Source organism: Streptopelia decaocto (assembly GCF_964273445.1).
Source record: "Streptopelia decaocto genome assembly, chromosome: 14".
Classification (NCBI taxonomy): domain Eukaryota; kingdom Metazoa; phylum Chordata; class Aves; order Columbiformes; family Columbidae; genus Streptopelia; species Streptopelia decaocto.
The window spans coordinates 15,189,130-15,213,584 of record NC_138669.1 but is presented as its reverse complement, the minus strand read 5'-3'; the positions used below and the strand labels follow the sequence as shown (position 1 = coordinate 15,213,584).

Here is a 24,455-nt window from a genome sequence, read left to right as displayed (position 1 = left end):
GGCTGAGGAGTGAGGAAGAGGAGCAGAAGCAGCCAAGTTGCATCCCTCTCATGGCTCCATCTTCTTCTCCAGTGCCCCTCATTGCACTCAGGTCCTCAGATTTGCCCCTGCAGGCAGCAGCTGCTTTAAGCCCTCAACCCTCCTAGACAATTTGGAGGGCTTATGTCTTTTCTGAAAGTGCTTGTGATCTACACAGAAATCCCTGGAGGAAGGCAGAGGCAGGCAGGCAGCTCTGCGCTGGCAAGGCAGGCACAACTGCCCTGCTTGCTGAGCTTCAGGCTGGCTGCTTTCACGGAAACGGGCACCTTGGCCTTGTGCTGTCATGATTTCCGTGAGGAGGCTTCCTGAGGAGCTCCAACTGCTCCCACGCACTTGGAGCCACCTGTGGACCAGCCGCCCCAGAAGACACCCCGTGCCTCAGGCTGGAGCATGTGGTGGGACATCTCCCATGGCTCCAGCTAAGCCCTGCCAATATCTGCAGCAGCAGGGACAGGAACGGCAGAAGCACGGGCTTGGGGGTCTTCCCTCAAGAAAACAGCTGACTTGAAAAATTCTTCACTGACCTAGAAATTTTGGCTACAGCCACATCTCTCAGAAAGACCTCAGAGAGGAACCTGTGGGCCAGACTCAGCCACATTGTCCTCTCCAGATTCTTAGTGACATGGCAACAGACACCCCTGTGAGAAGTTTGGTCAGGCAACAGGGGAAGGATGAAAAACTTTGGTGCTTCTGCCTTGGTCACAGCTGCCCTTGATGCTCCCTGGGGGGGGGACTCACAATCAATGCTCTGTGGAGATGGAAGAACTGGCAAGGCCAGTGATGTAGCAAACCTTCCTTCTCCTGGCTTCCCTGCTGGGACCACAGAGAACTTCTGCTCACAGAGGACACATTGCCTGAGACCCTGGGACCAGAGCCTGCCACCTGCACAGCCACAGAGACAGACCACCACATTAAAACAGCAACACACCAACAGTGGAGGAAATGGCATCATGGTACTTCCATAAACACCCATTCACATGTACACACAATGCTTTGGGTTTAGTTTTAAAGGAAACAAGAAGAAGGTTGTAAGTTTAAACAGTAAATAGCCCTTGACCACCTACAAACCCTGTAAGTCTTTCACCCAGATGAATCCAGAAGCTTTGTACCCGAACAGCTGAGTCAGCTCAAGAGGCTGACGAACTGAGGCTCAGGACAGCAGGAAAGCGTGTGACACACGCTCACATCGCCCTTCCAGCGAGGCTGGTTTTCCCGGCAGCTGCTCCCCCACAGAGCTCACATCCCGAGAGCCGGGGCCCAGCTGTGCAGCCAGAGCCCACAGCCAGGCAGGAACAACTCGGCAGCCCTGTCCCGTTTCCATCTGCACTCTGAGATGGAGGTCAAAAGAGCCCAGGTAAGGCAGCACCCCACAGGTGCAGCTTCCTGCTGAGCCCATGGCTGGCTCAGTCTGGAGCATGTATCTCTGCCTGCCTTGCTGGTGCCCAGGCAGAGCTCGGCTTGATTGCACCCAATGGCAGAGCAAGAGCCAGTGGTATTGGTTGCACCTAGTCTTGTGGGTCAGCCATAGCTCATGGCTCCACTTCCCCTTCAGCAGGGATCTTCTGAGCTCCCCATCACCTCTGCTCTCCAGGGCTGCCTTGTGAGAGACAAGGCTCTCCATCCTTCAGACTAGTTTCAGATCTGATTCTTAGGTAGCAACTCCTCTCACAGCACTCAGGGACAATGCTTAGTCCCTGACCCAACAGAAGGAATGACTTAGCATGAGTCAATGGGGCAGATGAGAACAGGATGATTTCCTAAGATGTTTCCTTATAAGCTCAGTAACTATGTTCTGTGCAAGGGAGCCACTCTGTTCCAGATCACACCTGGAGAGGTCTCAGCACTGTTTGCATAGCTGTAAGACTTACAGCTGAAAGTCCCAGGGCTCCTCTTCTTCTCCCCCAGCGTACAGTGGCCCACAAAGAGACTCCCCATCTACTGAAGAGACCATTTACAGTACCATTTACCGTGGGATCAGGGACATGGCTGTTCCTTCCCACTCCCTCTCTCTCCACAGCTGGCCACACTGCAGTGCTTGAAGAAATGGAAGAAAATTTAAAAAGGAGAGGGAGAGCTGCCAAATGTAACCCAAGCATTGACAAAACAAATATATGGACTAGTTTTAAGTCCTCTGTGAAGAGTAAGCAGCAGACATTTCAGGAGCAGGTCAAATGTGACCTCAAATATTCAATAACAAGAGTCAAAATGCTACATTTCCATGGGAAGCCTAGAACAGATTGACCCAGGTGACAGTGACTCACAAGGCAGTGCTGCTCCAAGACACATTGCTGGTGCACTAAGATTCCTTCATGCCTGTCTTTGGGCACCGAGAAAGGGGAAAATATTGTTTTGCTTATGATATGTCATTCATGGAAATTGGAAAGAAAGTGGACGTGGGACTTGGATCACATCACCTCGGACTGTGGAGTGGCCGCCCTCCAGTGCCACACCACTGCTTCCACAGCAGACGTGCACGGGAGGGTGACAGGCCACGGAGAGAGCAGCGTGGCTGCTGCCGGGGAACACAGGGACTAGCAGAAGCTGCCTGGGACTTTGCCAGCATCCCCAGGCACGTTGGCTTTCCTGGCTCTGGAGTCCTAGCCTACTCAGCCTCTCCTCCATTACAAGGGACAGTGTTACATGGGCACTTCCAAAGTGCCTGAACCCTTGTTGAAAAGGTGCTATGTTACAAAAAGGATGGCAAAAAAACCCAGCTAACTGCTGAATTTCTTTTAGCTCTGCAGGTAAGGAATGCAGGGACAGCAGGAGATTCTGCTCTTTAGACACCAAAACCAGAGGCCTCATGAGGACAAAAAAATGGGAGAAGGCAGCTTGGCACAATGGAGTCCGCCAGCTCAGGAATGCCTTCAGAAGTGAGCTGCGGATCTGCCTATGGAGGAATGGATGCTTCCTGTCCTTGGCAGCTGTCCCCATTCTAGAAAGGGCCTTGCTCCCAATACATAGACCAAAGAGGGCCCGACTCTCCCTTGCAAAGTATTTTTTAATTGCTGCAAGGGGAACAAATTAACCAAGCATCCTTTCTCCCAGAAACGTGCTGGCCAAGACAGCCCGAAGCACAAGAGGAAACTGAGCTTGTTCTGCACCCTCCCAGCCCTGGCCCTGTGAGGCCCTGAGGCTGCTGCATTACAGTAAAGAGGAATAAAGCACCGACGCTGGTCGTGGGCAGAGCAGCAGCCAGGACACACTGCTCGCTGGAAGGGGCAAGAGGTAGGCCACTGGCTCCCAGTGCGACGACGGGGCAAAGCAAAGTCAGCGTCTGGTCTTAAAAGAGAAAGTCAAAAGAATTCAGAGAAAAAGGCAAAGTGAGCAGAAGCTCCTTTAGAGCATCTCTTGGAAATGACGTTAGCACAAGACACCCCGGGGGATACACTCAGGGGAAAAAAAATTCTTCTTTTAGCTGCTGAGCAAAGCCAAGACCAGCCTTTAAATGGGTGCAAGCACATACACAGGCCATCAGTCCCTTCTCTTTTCTGGGTGACCTGAGCAGTGGTGTCAGCCTCGGCTGGTATACCCTCTGCCCTGCTCCCCCATCCCTCAACACACCCCCCAAATCAGTGCAGCCACAGCAGGACATGCAGGGCAGCTGTCGTGCTAAGACAGGTTAGTCTCACATCCACCTCCTGTCCCTGCAGTCGCCGCTGAGGCTTGAGGTCAGCCTGTACCCAGCGCTGGTGGAGAAGGGCAGTGGGGAGTGGAGGGGAGAGGATGGGGCGAGATGGACTGGTGGGAGAGTGGAGATGCGGCATCCGAGAAGACATGAGCAGGACATGACAAACTGCAGTCAGTTGGGGGGAATCTGTCCTGACCAGACAGTTTGGCAGCACTGCTGCTGAGAGAAGATCATGACTGGGCCAAGAAAAATCACTTTAAGGTGTCATCAGCATTCTTGAACATGAGGATGGCATTGTAGATCTTGAGTGCTGGGCCCAGCTTGACACTCATGATCTTGACGATGTCAGCCTGCGTCAGCAAGAGGAATGCCTCACCATCGATCATCTGGAGTGGAAAACAGGGACAAAGGCACTCACTGAAAATCCAGGCTGTGACTTTCTAGGGACAGCCAGCACAGGCACAACCTGGGGATGTGCATCGTCACACTCACCCTCAGCCAAGTGCCACAGATGATCCCAGGATGTAGGGCAGTGGCCACCCACAGCACCCCCACACTTCCCCAGACAAGCCAGAGCTGGGAGCCTGCACACCCAGGAACAGGACAGAGAGGGGGACAGAACCTTCCAAGGGCCAGCCTCAGGAAATGACACTGCAGCCAGCCCGGGCTTCTGCACCAGAGTGCAACGGGCACAGCACACAGCCAGCAGGCAACCTGCTCTGGGCAGACACCCGTCCATTCCCTGCTCGCATGGAGGTTGCCTCCAGCTCAGCTTCGCGTGCATGAGCACCCTTAAAGTACAGGGGACATTTCCTAACCGGCTGAGACGCTTGCTGTACCCAGTGTGCCCAAGATCAGCTGGCTCTTTTCTGCCAGAAAGCAGCCCCTCTGTGCATTTCTCCACAGAGAAGTCTAAAATCAATGAACCAGAGAGCTAGACAGCAATGCCACTGAACTGCTCTGCTGGTGAGAGGATGCAGGCAGGAAAGCATGAATGGGTGAGGATCAAGCAGCTTCCCTCGCAGGTGGTGGTGCTGTTAATGCTGCAGCACCACCCTCCTCCTGTTCCCCGATCCTGACCTCCTCAGAGGGGCCCTCCCTCACCCATGCTGGGAGAACAGGGCAGGTTCCTTTGGGTCAGCATCTCCCCTACTGCCACCATATCTGCACAGGCAGACAGCCACACACTCCAATGCAGTGGGGCAGTGACCCCAGGGGTGCAAAGTGGGATCACTGTCAAGTGCTGGGTGCGCTCACGGCAATCAGCAGCAATCCATCAAAGGAAGGCCACTGACTCCCCACCCTGTTGGCCAACAGCTGTCCTTGGCCACCTGCACTCATCCTCCAGCCCTTCTCACCTCATCCTTGAAGAGCTTGGCTTGGTCCTCACAACCCGTCAGAGTCTGAACAAAGCTAAAGACCTTGGAATAAACAGAGAGAAATGTCAAGACAGAAGTAATGTTTCTGGCTGGAGACCCTCCCAGGAGCCCACATCCCCACTTCCACAGAGGCGTTTTGTACCCATAAGGTAACATGTGGCTGTTAGGGCAAAAGCTGCAGTTGCAGCACCCTGCCATGCCTAGAGATCACCCTTGGACCAGGGCACAGGAGCTGGCCTCCTCCAGCCCAAGTAGAAAATGCTACAGCAGGTTCATTTCCAATAAGCCATCTCCAGCACAGCAAGACAATTCTCCCTGAGGGTTGGGGACAGGAAGGGGGCACACAGGAGGGTAATGAGGGAATGAGGCAGCTGCCTGAGTTCTAGCTACTCAGGCCTTAAGAGAGGCCATCGCGATGCCAAAGAAAGTGAATGAAGGTGACGATGAGGAACCTGAGGTAAAGATTTTTTTTCAGAGAAACAGGGAAGTGACTTCTTATCTTCTAACTTGGCAAAGATGAAACTGATACCTGTAGAAAACTCTTAGATGCTAAATGAAGACACTGCTGTTTGTCTTCACCCACCTGCCCTGGGGAGGGTCACAGACAAGCCAGTTGAGAACCTGGTAGTTCTGCATGTGCTTCCCAGAAGCTGCCATCAGGTCTCATGTCTGGCAGCTGTCTATACAGTACCCCACAAGCATGTCCAACAGCCTGCGTCCTTGCTAGCCCGGAGAAGTGGCTGCTGAAGCACCTCTGTGCCTGGTGCATGTACCATTGTGCTGCACAGCCAGGTGGAGTGCTCCCAGCCATGCCATTGGGTTAGGAGCCAGCACACAGTTTTCAAAATCATCTCACCTCATCAATGGTCCACTTGGCCACTGTAGTTGCTGTGATGCCAGCCACACCTGGCAGCAGTTTGCAGTGCTGCTCCCAGCAGAGTGACAGGGAGCGGTCAGGGTGGGCAGACAGGGCAGACATGAAGAGCGATTGGTGCATATTCTCTGAAGCAATAGCTGGCAACAAAAATGCAAGACATGATACAAGGAGGAAGGACGAGATCATCCCATCCTTTCCTACAAGCCTTTGGGAGGGCCCCGTTCAGGGGAGGGCCCAGGGCTGGCAGCAGATGGTCTCATGGGTCCAGGTATCAAGAGCTAGAGGTTGTCCCTTGAATTAACAGGATATCAGTGTAAACAAGTGTTCAGCTTGGTGGGATTAGGGATGGTGGGGGAAGAAGTTCAGAAACAAGCTTGACTTTGCCTTATTCTCACCACCTCCAAGCATTCATTTTTCATACTGAACTAGATTTCAATGTCAAGTTTCACACCAGAATACCATCCTATATCATTCCATTTATTACATGTTTTCAACAAAACTTTTCCCTTGCTCTCTGCTCCAAGGAGTCAAAGATGGCTCCCAAGAAGAGATCCTCTTCATTCACCCCCAGCACTGGGGTAGGCAGCAGAACAGCCTGTGGTAAAATGGATACTGGCTGTCAGTCATCGTCTTATATCAGTCATCAGAATTTAAAGCAAAGCAAACTGTTCAGCATCAGTTTCTGCTCTGCACCAATAATTTAGCATTTCACAATCACACCAATGTTTTGGGGTATGGAAGCCACAGGAGGAAGGCACAGCATCGAGCCTGAAGAGGACAAGCACCGCAGAAAATGCACTGTAATTGAGAGAGGATCCTAATTCCCTGCCCTAAAGCACTCAGAGATTCACAGACATAAACCAAGAGACATGATGAGGGACCTAGCAGAGCTCTGGTAAGAGGCAGGGACATTCCTTGACAGATGGTCAACTTTGGCAGTTGACCACAAGCTCCTCACTGGTGCTGACCCATTTGAGGCCTGAGTGAGTGAGCCAAGGGAGACCCGCTTCCAACAGCCACCACCTCAGCTCCTTGAGCCTTGTCCCTGCAATGACAGCACAGCAGAGGATGTCACTTACCCTGGAAGTCTTCTTGCTGGATCTTCCGGTACTTTGGAGGTCGTCCTCTAAAGAGACAGGAAGACTGATTTCCAACTTGGTTGGGACTGGCCCAAGGGCCCTCCTCCACACCGCACAGAGCGATGCCCTGTCAGTGGGAGCAAGGACTACCTCTTGGACCCTGACCCAAAGGGTTGACAGCTAAAGACACAAAACACAGGAAGAAAAACCAAGAGAGATGCCCAACAGAGCTGGAAGGACAAATGCCAGCTGCCAGCAACCATGCTCCCCCATGGTCAAGGAGCCTTTCCATCTCAGGCATCCCTCCCAGGGACAGCAGTCACGGCACAGGGACCCTGCACTGCTGCCCAGGGCTCACCGGGCTTGCTCCTACCTCCCATGGTGCCTAGATTTCTTTCGCTGAGGGAAGCCAATCATATTCCTCTTGCGAGTTGAGGCCTCGGTGTCAGACAAGTCTGCCTTAAGCCTGCCCTGGTTCTTCTCTGCCAGCGGGCACCCTGAGAGGCAGTAATGGGCCGTGAATCTCCCAGTCACGTGTCCTGACCCATCACAGCCTGGCGTGGGGCACTTCCTAGAGAACAGAAGGAGGTGAGCGTTGAACCCAGCTCAGAGCGGCATGGTGGGGGAGCCAACCCTCTACCCCGAAGCACAGGAAGCTATAGCCCTGGCCATGGAAAGCAGAGCAAAGATGTGCTGAACAAATTCCGGGGCAAGGGTTCTGGGATCAAGGGCAGGGCACACCAAGTCCTTCCAGGCACAAACACAAGTCCCACCTTCTCTGTTGCCATCACAGTGACCCCATGCAAGTCACCACAGTGCTGATCAAGCAGGTCACTGGGGTTCACAGAGTCTCTATCTTCCCATTCTTGGCCCCACAGGCATCTGGACTAGCCTCAGAGTGAAGAGGAAGCAAGTGTTATGAGTGTGGCCAGTACAGAAATCCCTAGGAGCCAGATTTGCCTTCTCCATCCTCACAGATCTTCCACCGTGCTCACTCCTCTTGACACCAGCCTGCCATGCTAGAGTCAGCACTATACCATGCCTGGTTTCTCCTGGAAAAGGTCACATAAGCAACTGACTGAGCTGGGGATGATGCACTGTTCCTTCTCAGAACTTCCCAGCTCACATCCTCACAGTGAAAGGTATCCATGAGTGGTGGGAGGAAAATCATCCACGAAGCTGGTATCGGTGAACAGCATCTTAGAGGCATTGACCACTATGTAGCCCATACATCCCCACAGGTAGATGGGCACACAGGGCACCCCCAGAGGTTCTGGGTGCCACAGGACAGGCACAGAGTAAGAGCTCACAGGAGTTACACTAGCCATGGGCTCGATGCTGCCTTGGGGTCCGGCCTAGGGAGAGCAAGGGCTGCCCCTAAGCAGGGGGCAGAGCCAGGCGTGAGGTGGATGCAGGGAAGGGCTGGTTGCTGGTGGGGCTGGCAGATGCAGAGGAGGAGAGGAAGGGCTGTGAGGGAGGCTGTGCCCTTCTGAGTAGTGCTGGGGAGCTCACCTGTGGTGAAAGCTGTACTTGGAGCTCTTGGTGTGAGGGATACTCTTGCAACTCAGGGTTGGGCAGCCCCCGTGGGCAGAGGAGGCTGGTTCCTTTGGCCCTAGACCAGGAAGAGAAACAGGAGAGAAACTGCAATGGCTGCAGCCCCAAGCAGAGCCAGGGCTCCAGGCTCCCTGCCTGTGCCAACCAGGGAGGACTTTCCAACTGATAACTCCATGGAAAATCTCTTCCTCCCTGCTCATCCTTGGCCAGCACCTGCCCTCTCATTTCTGTGCATAGACAGGTGGTCATGACAGTGGGGTCTGGCTGACCCAGGCGCAGGACTTACTGAGAGGAGGCTGTAGTGGGTGTCCAGTTTTTGAGCACCAGCCTACGGGGTGGATGTCTGGATGATCCGCATCAATCCAGAAATCATAGACATGGCTCCAGCCATCAAAATGGATCTGGGGAGACAAGTAGAGAGGTCATCCTTCAAACCTCAGGGCATCTGCCTGAGGAGCAGCGGAGCCATCCAAGCTGACAGCAAGCAGCAGGCTAGAGCTGAACTGCAGCACAAGGCTTTCCTCCACTACTGGAACCAGGCACTAGACCTGCCTTCCTCCACAGAGTGTGCTTCCGCAACCTCCACACACTTTGCCACTGCAACCAGCAGTGAGTTGGGAAGGGCATGAGCAAGCCAGCACAATGCTTGGACACAGACTCAGCACCAAGAGTCTGGAACTCACCTTTATCCTGTGATCTTCCACATCCTCCACACTAGCCACTCGGATGAAGGCAGGAGTCCTCCTGTCCACTGCCTCCAGCTTCATGTTGACCAGAAAGCCGTGAGGTGGGCGCTGGGACCAGGAAGAACCCAGGTCAGTGGGGAGCAGGGCCTTCCTTTGGGCTCCCATGCCCCTCAACACCTTTCCCAGCAGCGTGTGCTACTCAAATCCAGCTACCAGCCCTGGCTTGTCTGGGTAAGAGCCATCCCAGCTCACAATAGCAACAGGACAGAGTGGGGACAGGCCTCCCGGACCTGTGTTTTATCAAGGTGGGAAAGCTGTGTCCGAGAGGAGAACAGGTTTAAGAGACACATTTTGAGGGATCTATATTGCAGTCACACTTGGCTGGACACAGCTGCTGTTGCTGCAGTTAGAGACAAAAACTATCAAGCAAGCATAAATGATTTACCATCACCTGGCTCCTGTCTAGCTCCTGTCCCCATTTTTCCCAGTTTTGAACTATATCCCCAGGATAGCCCTGACTTCTGAATCTTGAGTGTACATCCAGAACCCAGGCCTGTGGCCCTGCATATTCAACAACACTTGACACTTCCTATAAAAGCAAAGACCTGACAATGGAGAAAACCCAAATTACTGCCCAGGCACAGTACAAATGATGTGGCACTCACCACTTTAAAGGCCCAAGCCGGGACAGCAGATGCTCCTGTTTCCTTTAAGTACTTTTCCCAGGTAAAGTTGTCAGGGTCAGGATAATCTAGAAGGAGGAAGATGCAGAAGGTGAGACACTCCTGCAAGAAGATGGCAAGTACCCCAGAATGTCCTACTGCCTTGAAGGACCAACCAAGTCTGTGCCAGGCACATGGGAACAGGAGAGACATCATGAAATGCTATTATTTTATCACGGACCATGAAATCCAGGGTACAAGGAAGCAGAGACATCTGTGACTGCACAGGCAGCTTGGGTCCTCCTCATATCTCCACTCAGTCTGACACAGCCAGCATGATGCACCTGAACATGGCAGGAGCCTGCCACCTCCCTGGCTGTGGCCTTGCTGAAGGAAACTGCCTGCGCCTGCAGACAAGCAAGGGCCATGGGGTTTGTGTCCCCAGGCTCCCCATGCCAGCCTGGGAAGCCTGTCCCCAAGGGGATGTGCCAGTGAAGGCTGCACTCCCAGGATATTAACTCACCTTGAGGAGGTGTGAGGGGTTTGCCGTGCTCCTGACACCATCCAACTGGGTGGATGTATGGACTGCTGGGGTCACACCTGGAAAACATACCCAAACTCTTACACAGGGCTGAGATGCCCATCTCATCACCACCAGGCAGCATGGGCTGCAGGCATCAAGGGCAGGCCATTTGAAGGCAGCCCCCAGGCCTGCACCACCAGCAAAAGCCCCTGCAGAAGCCAAGGTCTTCTACAGCACCCTTGTCCCTAAGTGACCCAGGGAACCACTGGCCCTGGCAGGACAAGAGCTAGAGCAGGGGGAGTCCAGCTCAGAGGAGCAGGACACAAACGCCCTGAGTGCAAGCCCTGTTGCAGAGCTGCCCAGGGAACAGCCGCCCTTTGCTGCGAGCAGGGAGACGGGCCATGCCTTTCAGAGCTCAGAATGGTGAGACCTGAGCAATCACAGGGGCTCATGTCCCGGTCACAGCTCCCAGTGGGTCACAGCACACTCAGGTGCTGCTGCTTTGCAGGTCTGGCCTGGAACAGAACAGGCAGCTGCCCAGCACCAATGAGCGAGGAACAGCCAGGGACAGAAACTGCTGCAGCCCCACAGTTCCTCGGGGCAAAAAGAGAAAGTCAGAGTGTTCCAGCCACAGAGGAAACAGTTGCTCTCAGGACTCTGACTGTGTTAACTGGGCATATTAACTGGCCTTAACCAGCCTCAACTGGGACCCACCCAGCCACCATCCTCTGTCTATAGACCCAGGAGCTCCTTTTAAGATCAGGCCTTCAATCTCTGCATTGCAAGTGGCCCATTTCCCAGGTGGGTTTGAGGGCGAGCCACAGCATGTGATCATGTCTGTCTTTGCCCCTTGTTAACTACAGGGCCATGGCAACGTCCTAGGAGGTGATGTGGCATAGGTGAAGGTTTGTCCCCCAGCACGGGGGGTGTCCCTCTGCCTCACTGGACCACTGGTGGCCTGTCTGCAGCAGCATGCTGGGATTCTCCCATGCTTTCCCAAGCACCTCATCACTCTTGCTGAAATAGTGGAAGGGTGTCTCCTCAGCACTGCCACCCCAGGAGCCTCTGTGTACTTACCAGTAGTCATAAGTATCATCCCAGTTGTCAAAGTGCACCAAAAAGCGATTGTCCACCACATCAGTCACTGTGGCAACACAGATCAGGGAAGGGTTCATGCGGTCCACAGCTTCGAGCTTCATGCCCACCTCGAAGCCTGGGAAAGCCTCATGCTGGGAGGAAAGAGAAGCAGGTTTCTTTCAGAGCCCTGGCCCCGGCACCTTCCTCACCACTTCCCTGGTCTACTGCAAATAGGTCCCTGCCCAAACCCTCCCAAAACCAGACCCTCTGCCTCTTTTCTTGCATGCATAGCAGGGCACTGCCCTTCTGGGATCCTAAGTGGCCCTGGACCTGCCTGGAGGTCAGGGAAGGTCTGTGCAAATCACTGCATCACATATGCTAGTGTGATTATTGCAGTGATGAACAGGAGGGTTTAGACACAATAACTTGGAGAAACTGATCTATCAGTAGCTTGAATTTCCTCTGCAACTGACAAAGAAACCATCAGCACTTTGCACTCTGCTTATTTTCCCACTTTCCTTATCCAAGTTGCCATATGAAAAATAAAGGTGGAGACAGAAACAAAGAAGACACAAAGCAGAGACAAAAGAATTATACTTATGAAACATTAACTGAGGGTTTTGGGAAGAAAAAGAGAGTAGCAGTTGTTTCTCCTCACCAGTACTTTTGCAACAGATTTAACTGTGCATGAGACTAATCTGGATGAAAACAGAATCAATTTTGGGCACGCCAAATTAGTGTCCAAGCTGCAGATCCTCAGCAGCAAAGTGTGCTACATCTCATTGAGCAATGGCAGGAGTACACTCTGCTGGCCCTCTACATTGTGGGCTTAAGAAGCGTGGGGTGGATAGAGAAAAGCCCAGCACTGGTGGAGGAATTCTGTGAAGCTGGAGGGGAAGAAATCACATCAGAACCTGCAGGCTCTGGCAGGAAGGTGAAGCTGGTACTCACAGTGTTTCGGACCATAAAGAGGTGTTTAGGAGCTGCCTGAGCCTTCGTTATCTTCAGGTAGTTTGTCCAGCTGAATTCTTCTTCCTTATAACCTACAACCCCTCAGGAAGAGAAATGAGAACAGTGAGTTCACAGAGAGCAGCGAGGAGGTCATGAGGCTGAGTCTGGCCATCCCCAGTCGTCCCTCAGCCTGCCAGACGTGTCCTGCTGTGGGTGGACGGGCCCTAGTGCAGCCCTGGCAAACCTAAAGCTTGTGACTTAGACCCAATGGCTGATTTTGAAGGGGTGCGAGGAAACATTAGCAGTGGAGTTGAAAACCAGAGCTCAGCTGCTCCCTGGAGAGCATCAGTCCCACCTGTCATGGGGCACAGCCGCTCACTCCAGCCTGGCACTGGGACATCCAGGGTGACAGGGCTTTTCCCCAAAATAGCAGCAAGCAGAGATCTTTAGCATGATGAGTGCCAAAGAGGTTGTCCTGTGGAATTCCCCTAGCACACCAGCATCTGTTCCTGGGCCCCATGGAGCCACCCTGCCCCCATCTCCAGCTCCATGTTTGGGGGCCCACTACATCCCACTCCTTCAACATGACCCACCAACTGAGACCTGCTAACTGCTTACCTTTCGGGGGCTGGAGTTTGTGCCCCGTCTCCTCAAACCAGCCAGGAGGGTGGATATCAGGGGAGTCAGCATTCAGCCAGAAATCATGGCACTCAGAGTAGCCATCAAAGTGCAGGCGCATCCGGTAACCACAAACCTACCAGCAGTGAGGGCAGGAGAAGGAAAGGCCATCACATGCACCTCCCCTCCCACACACAACCTCAGCATTTCACTTGGGGAAGCCACGAGTTAATCACAGGCCAATGCCCGAATCAGGAGGCACATGCCAGTCCCAAAAGGTGTTCAGCATGGAATGAGGTAAGTGCAAGGCTACCACAAGCCAGTCCTAAGAAAAAGAGGTTCAGGCTGGTGTGTGAGATGCCATGGTGTGCCACCTTTCTGGGTCCAAGTGCATGGATTCCCTTTTCTCTATCTGGGGGAGATATTGGCACAGGGATTTTGGCTAAATGCCACACTGCTTTGGTGAAATCTCTCCAGCAGCAAGAGCTGCAGCCACTGTTATATGGCTGATCTCCCTGGCTGCCTGGGGAGCACTACAAGGCAAGGCTGTTTCAGCTGCCACATGGCTGAGCAGAGAGAGGACATTCACAGACACAAGAAAGAGCAATGGGATGCCTCCACACCCTCCATCTCAAGGGCTTAGACCTGTCTGAGGGGCATCAGCTCAAATATAAGAAACTGTTGCTGTCATCACAGCCTCTCCTCCCATGGCCCTGCTGTGTCAGGGTGATGGAGGAACCAACGAGGCTGGGCCATGACAACTGCTCCACAGCACTGTCTCCTGCCCCTACAAACTGGAAGGAAACTCCCATTCACCTGAGTGAGGTGCTGGAGCACCAGCTCATCTCATGCAGCGACATGCTCAAAGCTCATGTCCTTCACGGGCCAGCCAGCAGCATCTCCCCTCCCACAGAGCTTCCCACTGCACAGGTGTGAAAAGGAACGAAGGAACATCGGGACTGGAGGCACCTTACCTCAACCACTGTCAGGATAAAGTACATAGATGGGTGCTGCGGATCAATCCCCTCCAGCTTCATCCCCACTTTAAAGCCATTCTTGTGCTGGGAAGCTACTTGGTACTAGAAACAAAAATTAAATTACAATGTAAAAAATGGCACAGGTAGATGGGTCTAGAACCATCCCAAGAAGCAACCATCAGGCAACGGGAGCTGCTGGGACCAGGAGATTGTGGGCCACAGGCTTTTTTTTATCCAAATTTTTTTTCTTTTTCCTGTAGAAAAACACATTCTTCCACCTTCTTGTGAATTTGCTTCTCTTGCTACTGGCAGGGCAGGGTGTCCCTGGGCTAACAGCTGCAGTCAGGGAGAGTGGGGCACAGGTCTGGCTCCTCTTGTAAACTGGCAACCAGATGCCTGGGAGCAGGGGTGCAGTGCAGCAATGTGCCCTCAGGAGAGCCCACGTCTGGCTTCAAGGAAGGGTTGGAAAGGCTTCACCACCCTGCCAGAGCCACAGGGATGTCCTAGGCCAATGGGGGGTGCTTGGGATGCAGGACAGCACCCTGCTGGGCAGCGGGACTTGGGGCAAATCACAACTAGAGGCTGACTGGTCACCTCCAGGTGAAGATGGGAGCTTGCTTATCACTCAGAGTTCCACAAAATAGGGAAGCAAGAAAGAGAGGAGAAGGAGGAGGGGTGCGGGAAAAAAGAAAAAAGAAAAGAAAAAAGAAAAAAAGGAGAGGGAAGGAGAGGAGAAAAGAGAAAAGAGAAAAGAGAAAAGAGAAAAGAGAAAAGAGAAAAGAGAAAAGAGAAAAAAAGAGAAAAGAGGAAGAGGAGAAGAGAAGAGAGGAGAAGAAGAGAAGAGAAGAGAAGAGAAGAGAAGAGAAGAGAAGAGAAGAGAAGAGAAGAGAAGAGAAGAGAAGAGAAGAGAAGAGAAGAGAAGAGAAGAGAAGAGAAGAGAAGAGAAGAGAAGAGAAGAGAAGAGAAGAGAAGAGAAGAGGAAAGAAAAGAGAAGATGAAAGAGGGGAAAAGACAGGAAAATCCCAACTCACATCCTGGAAGAGATCTAAAGGGGCAGCGACAGCTTTCTGCTCCTCCAAGTAGGACGCCCAAGACCAGCCTTCTTTCTTCTCCTCACTGGCACCTGAGCGCAGCACAAATGCACACACAAGAGCGCTGCTGAGGGTCCGCTCCAGCCCCCACCCTGCCTGCCTTGGGGCAGCACGGAGGGCAGGTAAGCCCATGGGTCCCACTGGGGCCACATCCTGCTCTCACACGCAGTCCTGTGTCCCTGCAAAGCTCAGCATCACCCTACCGCAGCCCATTCTCCAGCAAACCTGGCTGGCTGACCGAGGAGGGATAGAGCCAAGAGGGCCCCTCTCACACAGGTCCCAAGACTCAAATGTCCTGTCACTGTACAGCGCTCTCTTAGGCACCTAAGGAGCCTGAGAGACGAGTCATCCTGTGCAAAGCAACCCCAAATCACCTTTGCAACCAGTCCTCCTTCCAGCTAGCACATCCAAAATGGCCACAGCACTGATGGATTTGGGACAACCAGCAGGATCCATCCAGAGGTCTTTAGAATCACTCCCAGCTGCAAGGGGCTCCAGGCCAGTCAAACCAGCAGTGAGTTCATCTCCCACTGCTGCTTCAGAGGCACCAGCTCTGCTACCCTCTGCTCTGAGACAACCACATGAGCCCCCTCAGCACACCAGGGCCACCCTGATGCCCTAGAGATGCATTTACCCTTACAGTTTTCAGGAAAATAAGACAGCACTGTCTCTACATGGGCAGGGAGAGGATCCTTCATGTTTTTGACCCCTTTGGGAAGGCTACAAAGGCCTTGCCTGAGGCACGGGAGACACAACCCAAGTCTCTTGCTCTCCATCCACTTTCTCTGCCTGCTTTGTAGAGGCTGATGGGACACCAGGAGTGCTGTGCCTAGTCCAACACTGACTAATTCACAGCTACAGGTCAGCCATGCCAGGCAGCCTTGGGTAGGGCCGGCCAGAAACGTGGGGGAAAAACAGACCAACTCCTTCCTCCCTTGGGCTTACGGGAAGTGGAGATGGAAAAAATAGGAACTTGCAGAAGAAATGAAAGCTGAACTTCAGTGAGCAAGGTTACTAATTTAGTTGCTTTGCTAATACTTAAGAGTGATGGAACACCTCTATTTTTCTTTAGGATATAGAAAAAAGTGGTAGGCATGTTTGGGGAACTCATAAGTACTTCTGGACAATGACATACACCTGGAGACAGAGCATACAGTCACTTTGCTGCACTAAAGCATCCAGTTGTGTATTTTGTTTGCTGATGTACTTCTAAAATAAGAGAAAATAAAACGCTGAAATAACAAGGCTCAGCACTGCTTATTTATGTGCAGCAGGGAAGGTTACATGCTCAGGACTCACAATGTCGAGAAAAGGACCTGGAAAGTGAGTATGAGATCCCTCCTTAATAGTGGTTAACTTGGTGTTATATCGGGAGTTAATGATATCTGGCCCCTGTTACTGTCTGTACATTTGGTTATGGAGAGGAATATGAGGTTGGAACAGTTCAATTTTAAAATTACTTTGAGTATGACCTTTCACTATTCAAGCACAGATGTTTCCCATAAATGTTTATTTTCAGTGTTTTCCCAAGTTTTCCTTCCCCTTCACCCCATTGTACTGCAATGAAAAAAACAATCAAGCAAACACTGCATCCCTCCACTTGTCTCCTTTCCCTGTGCCAACAGCTCTGCATTTGAGATCTCTGATATGGTCCAGGTATAGATCCCCAGAAGATGAGACAACCCCAAATCACCTGGCTTCAGCATCACCAAATCTACAGAAGCAACTCCCATATTTGTGAGCTCCTGATCACATGAGCCAAGATCCCTGTAAGACTGTCCAAAGGGGAGGCAAATCCAGACATGGCACAGAGCCACATTATTGCTCAGGATAGTGCCTATTGGAGCAAACAGCTCCGCAAGCAAGTACTGAATTCAGCTCCCAAGGGGAGGGACCAGAAAGCACTGTATACAGTACAACCCAATGTCTGAAGAAGACACAGCTGTATCTGTAAGGGTGCACCCGTCCCATGAAGAGAAAGAGAGGAAAGGAGAGAAATGGAAAGAGACAGAGAGAACAGGATCAAGCAAACACAGGAGCTCACAAGCCTTCAGTAACACGTACCAGCACACTGGACTGGGTGTTTGACCCTGCAGGAGCACCAAAATGCTGGCCCAGCCCCACAGCAGAACCCCAGAGCCGCGGTGGGAGCACTCACCCCACTGCCCACCTGATCCCTCCATACCGTGCTGAGTCCCGTTCCATGCATCAGCCTCCAGATTGCTGATGGCAGAGTCCTCTGCAGAGTTTTTCATCTCTTCCTGCTTTTCCTCCTAGACATGAGAAAAGACAAAACAGAAATCCATTGTGTTGGAGGTCTGCACAGAGGTTTATGCTGTGTGTTGTACTCTCACACTGGTGCCAAGGACTCTATGTGCCTCTGCAACAGCCACGATTTGACTGATTCTTGGCCCAGAAATGGGCAGCCAGGAGGATATGATGATGGGAGCCTGAGGTGAGGAGGATTTTGGTGCAGAATGGTAGCAATCTCACCTGGAGTGGGTCTGTGATAGTTAGGGCTGGTAAAGAGAGCTTTCTTGCCTTGTCAAGGTCACTCTTCCTTCCCCAGGATACACATAATGCAAATATACACTCTCTTACTCCAGCACTTACTTTGGTGGCCCAGACTCAAGAGCAGTTGAGAGTGCTTGAAACCTCCAGCCCATTCAGGACATGTCTAGCACTGCCCAGTTGAAGGTGCCTGGCATGTCAAATAGCCAGCCAAGTGTCTAGAACCCCTGATGCTCCACACATTCAAGTCTTTTGGGCATTAACAGCCAACAGGTTACCCCTTCGACACAGAGCTGTCATAGCACTGAAAAGCACTGATGAGAACTGCACACACCTACAGCGCATACAGGGGTGACCCATGGTCCATCCTTGACATTGGCATATGCATACACATGCCCTCCCTGTCCTCTTCCTACCATTTGCTCAGATTCATATTCTTCCTCCGAAGGGCTCTGGTACTCCTTCCTCTTTCGTTTCTTCACTGGCTTGAGGATTTCAGTGGCATTGTTGCTGCTGGCAGAGTTTTCCACAATGACAGACCTGCACGGAGGAAGGGAGAGTAAACCACTGTGGCATGTGGTAACAGCTGGGGTGTCGGTAAAGTAGAGGCTGCTGGAGAATCACTGTCACTCTATTTCTTACTCATACATGCTCCCATACCTCCTGACTAATGTATACACTCCTCTTAGCACACAAATTGTTAGGAGGTTAGAACCAGGGTACAGACCAGAGTCACCCTCACATGCCTAGGTGTCAGAAACCTGAACCTAAGGATGGATCAAAAGTGATCTAGTTTTGTTGCAGGGCTCTAAGCTGCATCAGACTCACACAGAGATGCTGGAAAACGAGTCACAGGAGTCACACATTAGCAAGCAGAGGGGCTGAAAATGCCCTCGTGACCCAGACCTCCCACTGCTGCTCAGCCTGGAAGCACCTGCTGCAGCAACCTCCTGCTGCACCCGTGCTCCAGCAGATACATGTTTATGAGGCCACAAATTGGACAGCAAAATACCCAGCACCCATGCTTCCTGCTGTTCCCTGGGACAAGTCTTCATCCCATCACACTGCAGTCTGGGCACTCTGACTACAGAAAGGAGGGAAACAAGAAGGGTCCCCAGCACCTGCTGCAGACACATGAGCTTGCATCCCTTGCTGGAGCACGTGGACCAGGGGAGGGTGGGCAGACAGACGGATATGGCTCTGCATGGAGCAGTGTCCCCTTCCTTTACCTTTCTTTGAACTGCTGGTGACAGTGCTCACTGCAGAAGCCCCTGCCTTCCCGGGCTCCATCTGACACATGTCTCTGGCCACAGGTATCACAGTGGTACATGCTTTCTGCTGTTGGCAGCTTGGTCTGCTCCGGCACATCTGAGTCAGAGAGAAGAGGAGCAGTGAGACACAAGGTGCAGCAAAGGAAGCAGGAAACATTTGCCTTGCCCAGGGCCTACACCAGACAACGTCTGCTGGCTGATGGTACCCACCCCAGAAGTGCCACTATGGTGCCCTTACCCTGAGCCACAGTAGGATTGTCCCTGCTGGTGGGTGCCACTTCTGAGTCCCCATCTTTCTCTGTGTGACCCTCCTTTATAGCTTCCACTGGAGGCATCTTATCAGCGCTCACTACCTTCAGCGTCCCGTACTCATTTATTCGAAACTATGCAATTGAACCAAAAAACAAGGAAAAATAGTTAACAAGGAGGATAGAAATTAACAGAATAACTTGATAGCTAGTGGGTGCACATGAGCTCTGAGAATGAGAGGGACATGGTTCAGTCACTAGTGAGTCCAACAAGAGGACAGCTTTTCCAATGACAGAGGCGAGCATGGTACCAAAGTCACCTGTCCTGCTGCCCCTCCACACAGCGCTGGCCGCTGAGCCCGCCAGGGCAAGCACACTGCCTGCACTTGGGTGAGACCAGCACCAGCAGGCAGCACGAGTGGCAGGGTGATGGCTGGAGGATGTGGCGCCCTGAGGATGAGTAGCAGCTGAGAAACTGGAGCATTTTGTTCAAGCTATTTCATGTAATGAGGGGTACACCTCAAGGCACCTGCTGTCTGATGAGCACAAGGCCACTGTTTCCAGGGTGCGTGCAGGTGTTTGGTGAGAGCCAACTCCATGGCACAGCTTGGAAAGGAAAGATGCCCTGCACAGCAAATATCATCCCTCTGACTTCCTGTGCAGGGCAGACCTGCTGCAGTCCCCCACACACCATGCGTGTGCTCTATCTGCCAAGCTCACAAAATGGGAGGGCTGCAGAGATGGGGCACAAGAAGCCTTGCAGAGCCAGGACAGCTGAGGGATCCTTCAGCTGGGGTGCGGGTACTGCCAGGGGCCAAGTCACATCCTGCTGGTCCCTGACTGGCACAGGCTGGGAGACTGCCATTTACAGGGGCAAGCAGCTGCAGGGACTGCCGGGCGTTAAACGTGGTGGCGCAGGGCTACACTCCAGGACAAGAGCAAATGGCCTCAAGTTATACCAGTGGAGGTTTAGATTGGATATTAGGAAAAAATTATTAACGAAAAGGGTTGTCAGGCTGCCCAGGGAAGTGGTGGAGTCACCATCGCTGGAGGGGTTTAAAAGATGCATAGATGAGGTTCTTGGGGACATGGTTTAGGGACAGTGTTAGGTTAGCAATAGGACTTAATGATCTTAAAGGTCTTTTCCAACTAAAATGATTCTATGGTTCTATGATTCTACGCTTACCCGCAGGTTACTCCCAGGCAAAGTAGCCACCCCATCTTTCCACTCCAGTACACGGACTGTGCTGCAGGTCTGCACCCCGCTGATCTGAGGAATGACAGTAGCTGTGATGGGCTCACTCCCCGCTCCCCTCTCTGGCCTCTCAGCCCCTGTGCTTCTCTGTGGTTCCCGGGGGAAACGCTGAATTTCTAAGGTGCTCGTGGGAAGGTTGATGGTAGCAGCATTTGCTTGAGAAGGGAAGAAAGCAAACAAACAACAATAGGCATATGCAGAACACTTAACTGATGCAAACAAGGCTCAAAGGCAGCACAAAATGACAGAGAAGACATAGTCTCCCAGATGAGAGCTCAGTGCTAAGGGCTAAAGCACCCACAAGCAGGCAGCGTGACCTGACAAGATCTGCAGCCAGCAATAGCTTGTGCTGGGGTATGCCACCAATACTATCTGCATTCAAGGGCTCCGGCATCAGCCTAATCTCAAGCTGTTGCAATGACCGGGATGCCCTGATGTGGCACTAATGTGCTGGCAAGCTCCTGGACTGCATCTTCCAGTTTAGTTTCATTTGAAAGGAACACACTGTGTCGCCCAGGGCCTCTCCACAGTGGGAACCGAGGCACCAGGAGCAGGAAAACTTGGGAGATTTGCTTCTAAAGAACACCCCTGATCTCACCTAACACACATCCATGCTTTTCCCGGGCACCTCCTGAAAGACACTGGTCAGCTGGGCTGAAAACTGTTGTCCCAATTTTCAAGAAGGGTAAGAAGGACGACCCTGGTAATTACAGGCCTGCCAGTCTCACATCAGTGCTTGGTAAAATTACGGAGAAGGTTATCCTGAGAGTTACTGAAAAACACTTGAGAGACAACGCAGTCATTGGTCATAGCCAACACAGTTTCACAAAGGAAAGGTCCTGTTTAACTTAATTTCCTTTTATGAAAAGGTCACCCATCGAGTTGACCAAGGCAAGTTAGAAGATCTGAGTTTTATGCATTTTAGCAGAACCTTTGATATAATTTCTCACAGTATCCTCCTAGGCAAGATGTTCAGCCAGAAAAGTCCATAGTATGATGGGTGAACAACTGGCTGACAGGTCGGGCTCCAAGACTTACAGTAAATGGGATCACATTAGGCTGGCGGTCAGTCACCAGTGATTCCCCAGGGCTCAGTTTCAGGGCCAGTGCTCTTTAATATTTTTATAAATTATCTGGATGCAGGAGTCAAATGTACATTCAGTTTGCTGATAATACAAAATTAGGAGGAGCTGTGGATTCCCTCAAGGGTAGAGAGGCCTTAGAGAGAGACCTAGGTAGACTAGAGAGCTGAGCAGTTACAACCTGTATGAAATTTAACAAGAGCAAGTGTCTTATTCTCCACCCACGGCAGGGTAATTCTGGTTATATGCACAAACTGGAAGATGAGAGGCTGGAGAGCAGCTCCATGGAGAGATCTGGGGTTTGGGTTGATGGCAAGTTGAACAGGAGTCACCCCTGTGCCCTGGCAGCCCAAAGGGCCAGGCGTGTCCTGGGCTGCGGCCAGCACAGTGTCCCCTCTGCACTGCCCTGCTGCGGCCTCACCCCGAGCACTGGGGACAGGTCTGGGAGCAGCTGAGGAGCAGCTGAGATCACTTGGTCTGTTCAGCTTGGAGAAGGCTGAGGGGTGACCTCATCCCTGAGGGTGACCTCAACACTGAGGGGTGACCCCACCACTGAGGGGTGACCTCACCACTGAGGGGTGACCTCACCACTGAGGGGTGCTCTCATCACAGTCTACACCTTCCTCGGGGGGGGCAGTGGAGGGGAGGTGCTGATCTCTTCTCTCTGGGCTCCAGCGACAGGACACGAGGGAATGGAATGAAGCTGCATCAGGGGAAGTTCAGAGTGGACATTAGGAACAGGTTCTTCACGGGGAGGGTGGTCGGTCCCTGGAACAAGGTCCCTGGGGAAGTGGTCACAGCACCAAGCCTGTCGTATTGCAAGGAGCATCTGGATGATCTCTTAGTCATATGGTAGAGTTTTAGGTAATCCTGTGAGAGGCAAGGAGTTGGACTTGATGATCCTTGTGTGTCCCTTCCAACTCAAGATATTCTGTGATCCTGTGATAATGCGACAACACACTGCAGAGCGGGCACCCAGCATGCTGTGCTGCACTGGCACACATCCCCAAACATCAGGGCTTTGTTTTGTAACTCAAGAGGTTTTAGTTGCCCACAAATCATCCAAGTGACATGGGATAGCCAGAGAGAACCTCTAAGATGGCAACAGCAGCACAGGCTTGCCTTACAAGGTTTGGGAGGAGCACAGATATACAAGGACCATGAGGCATCAATGTAGAGGGAGAAGGCCGGGGAGGCACCAGTTAGAGAGGACAGTCCTGCATACCTGGTATAATGAAGGCAGTCGTTGGCAGGTGAGTGCTCTCAGTAGTGACCACATGGACGCTGACCTCCCCAGCAGCATTCCCCTTCGTGCTTCTCACAACCTCCATCTCTGCTCTGCTGTCCATCACCTTGCTTGGGCACAGAGTCAGTCACTGGAAGACAGCAAGAAAGAAATCAAGTTGGGTACAGGTACAAACACGACAAAGGAGTGACAAAGAGACTGGGGAGGATGGTCCCTCCCTTTCCATCATTTCCCAGCAGAAACCCCTATAAGATGTATTACAGGCCCACTGAACCCAAAAGAGAAGAGCATGAAGGTCACAGCTAGTACAACATGACCTAGTAAACCCCCTGTTGCAAGATCCCAGCTCAGAGCCTGCGAATGCCAAGGGTTTTTTCTTACCTGGCTCCACTATATGATGGTATGAGCACAGCAGGTCCACCTGAACTATGGCCACTCCTGGGTCCCACTGAGGCCTACACCACTCTGACACAGACTGTGACTGAGGGTTGGAAAATCCTACCCTGGAGAAAATGAAGGTCCCTGAAGTTCCCCTTGCAGTTCTCCCATTGGGCAGTCACCCTTGATCTTTTAACTGTCTGTAAAAGAGAATTTCACAAGTGACAGGAGTTAACTGGGAGATGAGAGGGGAACATGAAGGCCACTGCTGAGATTCTCACAGGACTGTGAGAATCAACCCATTTAGCCATGAATTTCAAGGAGTAGGCAAGGTGTCAAGGCCCTGAGGGCACTACTGGGCCTTACTGGCCCTGACCAGCCTCCCCTGGGACCCAGGGGCTCCATGTCAGCCCACTCTCAGCATCTCTATGCCACGCTGCAGCAGTGCCTGGCAGCAGAGGAACCTGATCCAACAGCTGGTGTCCTGGCTTGATCTCAGACCTTGCCTGGTGACCTGAGCTTCTAGCAGAACGTGGCCACGGTGGCCCTGCCAGCTTGCCTTCCTCGGTCCCCTGTCCCTGGGGCAGCAACCTGCCCCTCCCGGGCCCCAGCAGGCAGGATGGTGCCTACACCGGGATGTCTCCATTCCAAGACCTGTCTGCAAGCCGGAGAGAAGAATGGCATTGCCTGCTGGTGCCCAGGGCACCTCGTCAAGGGACGGCTCTCAGTGCTGCTCCTGCCCTCACGAAAACGTAATGGACATACAGAGCTAAGCAAAAAACAAGCAATATCATCAGATGTGCTCAGGGAAGGCAGATTTCTCCATGCCTCCTGAAAACGATGGTCCGAGTGTAACAGAGACTGCTGGAGACTGAGGACACTGGGCTGGGAAAGGATTTTGGACCTGCCCGGTTTCGCACACCCTCTTCAAAGCACTTGCTGCTGCGATGCAGGATGGGCTGCTGTGGGGCTAAGCAGGGGACCGCACTTGTGTCTTGGTTGCTTTTGATACAATCTGAACTTGAAAGAGAAGACAGCCATGTGCAAAACAGGATGATCATCTTAATGAAGCAGTCTTAAATAAGAATTTGGCTACAAAGGACAAAGTCTGGAATTTTAAAACTTGAGACACTAAGATAAAGGTGTCACAACCAGAGGGTAAAGAGTGGCATAGTGGGCTCATGTTAGGGAAGATCTATTTCTTCCTCTCTCTTACAGTGCTGTCATGTTTGTAATCAGAAATACCTGATGTTCAACTGCAAATGGTATGGACCTTTAAGGCCCTCCAGGTGCAACATCAGAAAAGTGCTGTTACGTATC

The 24,455-nt window shown here is 52.2% G+C and overlaps 1 protein-coding gene across 1 annotated transcript; it reads right to left on the bottom strand.

The window, feature by feature from the left end:
* Positions 1-3,145: 3,145 nt before the first annotated feature.
* On the bottom strand, positions 3,146-23,275 carry L3MBTL1 (L3MBTL histone methyl-lysine binding protein 1). Its single transcript, XM_082065728.1, has 22 exons — positions 23,139-23,275; positions 22,737-22,887; positions 20,361-20,584; positions 19,165-19,309; positions 18,885-19,023; positions 18,072-18,195; positions 17,315-17,417; positions 15,085-15,176; positions 14,051-14,155; positions 13,077-13,212; positions 12,459-12,559; positions 11,508-11,659; positions 10,431-10,507; positions 9,911-9,996; positions 9,243-9,353; positions 8,846-8,960; positions 8,518-8,617; positions 7,379-7,576; positions 7,006-7,052; positions 5,906-6,063; positions 5,029-5,091; positions 3,146-4,056 (listed from the first exon to the last, which is right to left on the bottom strand). Exons 2-22 carry the CDS (start codon positions 22,858-22,860, stop codon positions 3,922-3,924), a joined length of 2,535 nt encoding a protein of 844 aa, XP_081921854.1. The 5' UTR covers positions 22,861-22,887; positions 23,139-23,275; the 3' UTR covers positions 3,146-3,921.
* Positions 23,276-24,455: the final 1,180 nt, after the last annotated feature.